At 61.8% G+C, this 1942-nt stretch overlaps 1 protein-coding gene across 1 annotated transcript; it reads left to right on the top strand.

The window, feature by feature from the left end:
- Positions 1–638: 638 nt before the first annotated feature.
- PAN0_113d6753 (uncharacterized protein) lies at positions 639–1793 on the top strand (the record flags this gene model as incomplete). The annotated part of the gene is made up of 4 exons (XM_014797821.1): positions 639–661; positions 832–1264; positions 1363–1551; positions 1620–1793. 4 exons carry the CDS (start codon positions 639–641, stop codon positions 1791–1793), a joined length of 819 nt encoding a protein of 272 aa, XP_014653307.1.
- Positions 1794–1942: the final 149 nt, after the last annotated feature.

Below are 1942 nucleotides of genomic sequence, written 5' to 3'. Positions count from 1 at the left end.
AGACCCAAGAACGCCATCAATCGGACCCCTGTCAACTTGATTGCTTCCGTGCATTCTGCGGACATGATGATCTGCCCCAACCACCAGAGGTACTGGCCTGCACGCATGACCGACAAGGGCCTTCGAGTCGCTGCAACGGCAATACGCGACGGGGCGCCTCCTGCTCTATGAAGCCTGGCAACAAGTCGCAATTCAGGATGAAGCACGCCAAGGCTGAGGTCGCTGCAGCGCTCTAGTCGCTCTTAAAGCATTTCCGCTTGGTTGAACGAATCCAGAGCGCCAACAAGAAGATCGGAAAATGAGGTGATCCCAGATCTACGCGGCATACCAAAAGTCGGCAGTGGCCTCCCTTTCCGTTGTCGATGCGAATCCGCCAGCGAATTCCAAATTCAGTCTGCTCCCACCTGTCCGAACGGAAAGTCACGCGACCCGCAATGTTGACGGTAGCCTCGCTCAGACCGGTCTTGATGGAGTCGGCTGTAGGAGTTCGCGTACAGATTGTATCGCTAGGGCGCCGGTAGAGCGCACGACAGGCAGAGATGTTCGAGCAAAGAATGTATTGATGATGATGTCGCTATCTTCAGTGTGTGCGAGCGAACGAACAAGTGAGGGACTAAGTGAGCGAGTAGGTGAGCAGGATGTACGTGCTTCGTACCCCTGAGTGGGCGAAGATGTACATGCGCGCCTCCAGGGCGCGCGTGGCGCAAGTGGGCGAGTGGCGTGTGCAGGTACCGGCCCGAGCGAGCCGGAACCCCACCAACATCGGCCACCTCTCGAAGGGCGTGAATCTCGATCGACTTTTCGGGAGCAATGACACGGTACGGGTCGTAGTCCGGGCGGCGGCACCCATGCGCGCCAGCCGAAACCATCGGATCGCGCGGAGCTGCTCGCCCAGCCCCTGCCGTTGGAAGAGGTGCTCGACCGTCTGGCGCGTGTCGAAAACGAAGAGGAGGCGGCCATGATGCGCCAGAGGATCGACGAGGTCAAGCGACGCGTGACGACGACGACGACGACGAGCGGCGTCGGCGGCGAGGCGAGGGTGGAGGCGTGCATCAACAATACGCACTTTGACGTGAGGGCACAGCCCATCTTGCAAATCACGCCCGCGTATCTGGGGTACTGCTGGCGGCGCGGCTTGGCACTCCAGATGGCACACATGCAGGACGGCATCGACGGCATCCTGCCCGTCTTCGTCGGTGATCTCGACCGCGCTTGGAGCGACGACGAAGAGCCGGCAGGCCAGATGACGTACGTGGCCTGGGAGGTCAAGAACCGCAAAGAGCCGCGGTCGCCGCAGGGGAAGCACACCAGCTCCGACGAGCGGCAAGGCCAGGAGCGATGCACGACGCTCGCGGGCCCAAGCTCGAGCACGTTGGCGGAGCAGAGGGGCTGACGAGCAGAGCCATGCTTGCGCTGCTGCTCGACCTAGGCACCTCGTCCGCCCTTGCGGCCGGACCCCGGGATGCCAAGGGTGCCGAGCATCTCGAGCATGTGCACGCGTCCAAGGAGGCGACGATGCAGTCCAAGGCCATGCGAGCCGGAGTAGGGCATGTGCGTATTGTTCGCATGGCGGGGAGCCGGTGCGTGCGGCAACCTATCCGTGCCTGGACGAGTTTGAGATGCGCAGCGTCTTTGTGGATCTCCTGCGCCACATGGCCGACGAGCCGGCGTACGAGCTGCACAATACACTCACCGACCCGCTCTGGAACGACAGCGTGCATCCCACCGGCGCCTGCTCGGCACAGCAAAGCCAACGCAAGGCGGAGCAAGCAGAGGCCGAGGAAGAGCAGTGACAGCAAGGACAAAGTGGCGATGTAATGCCAACCTACCTTTTGTCTCCAGGATGGGCACGAGTGTGCGAGTCCAAGAACAAACCCGTCAAGCCCATCGACGTCGATGCTGCCCAGCAGTACGTAGACGCTGGCCCTTCCTCCGCCGCCTC

The sequence above is a fragment of the Moesziomyces antarcticus genome, assembly GCF_000747765.1.
Source record: "Moesziomyces antarcticus DNA, scaffold: scaffold_v10113, strain JCM 10317, whole genome shotgun sequence".
Taxonomy (NCBI): domain Eukaryota; kingdom Fungi; phylum Basidiomycota; class Ustilaginomycetes; order Ustilaginales; family Ustilaginaceae; genus Moesziomyces; species Moesziomyces antarcticus.
This window is presented reverse-complemented; position numbering and strand designations above follow the sequence as displayed.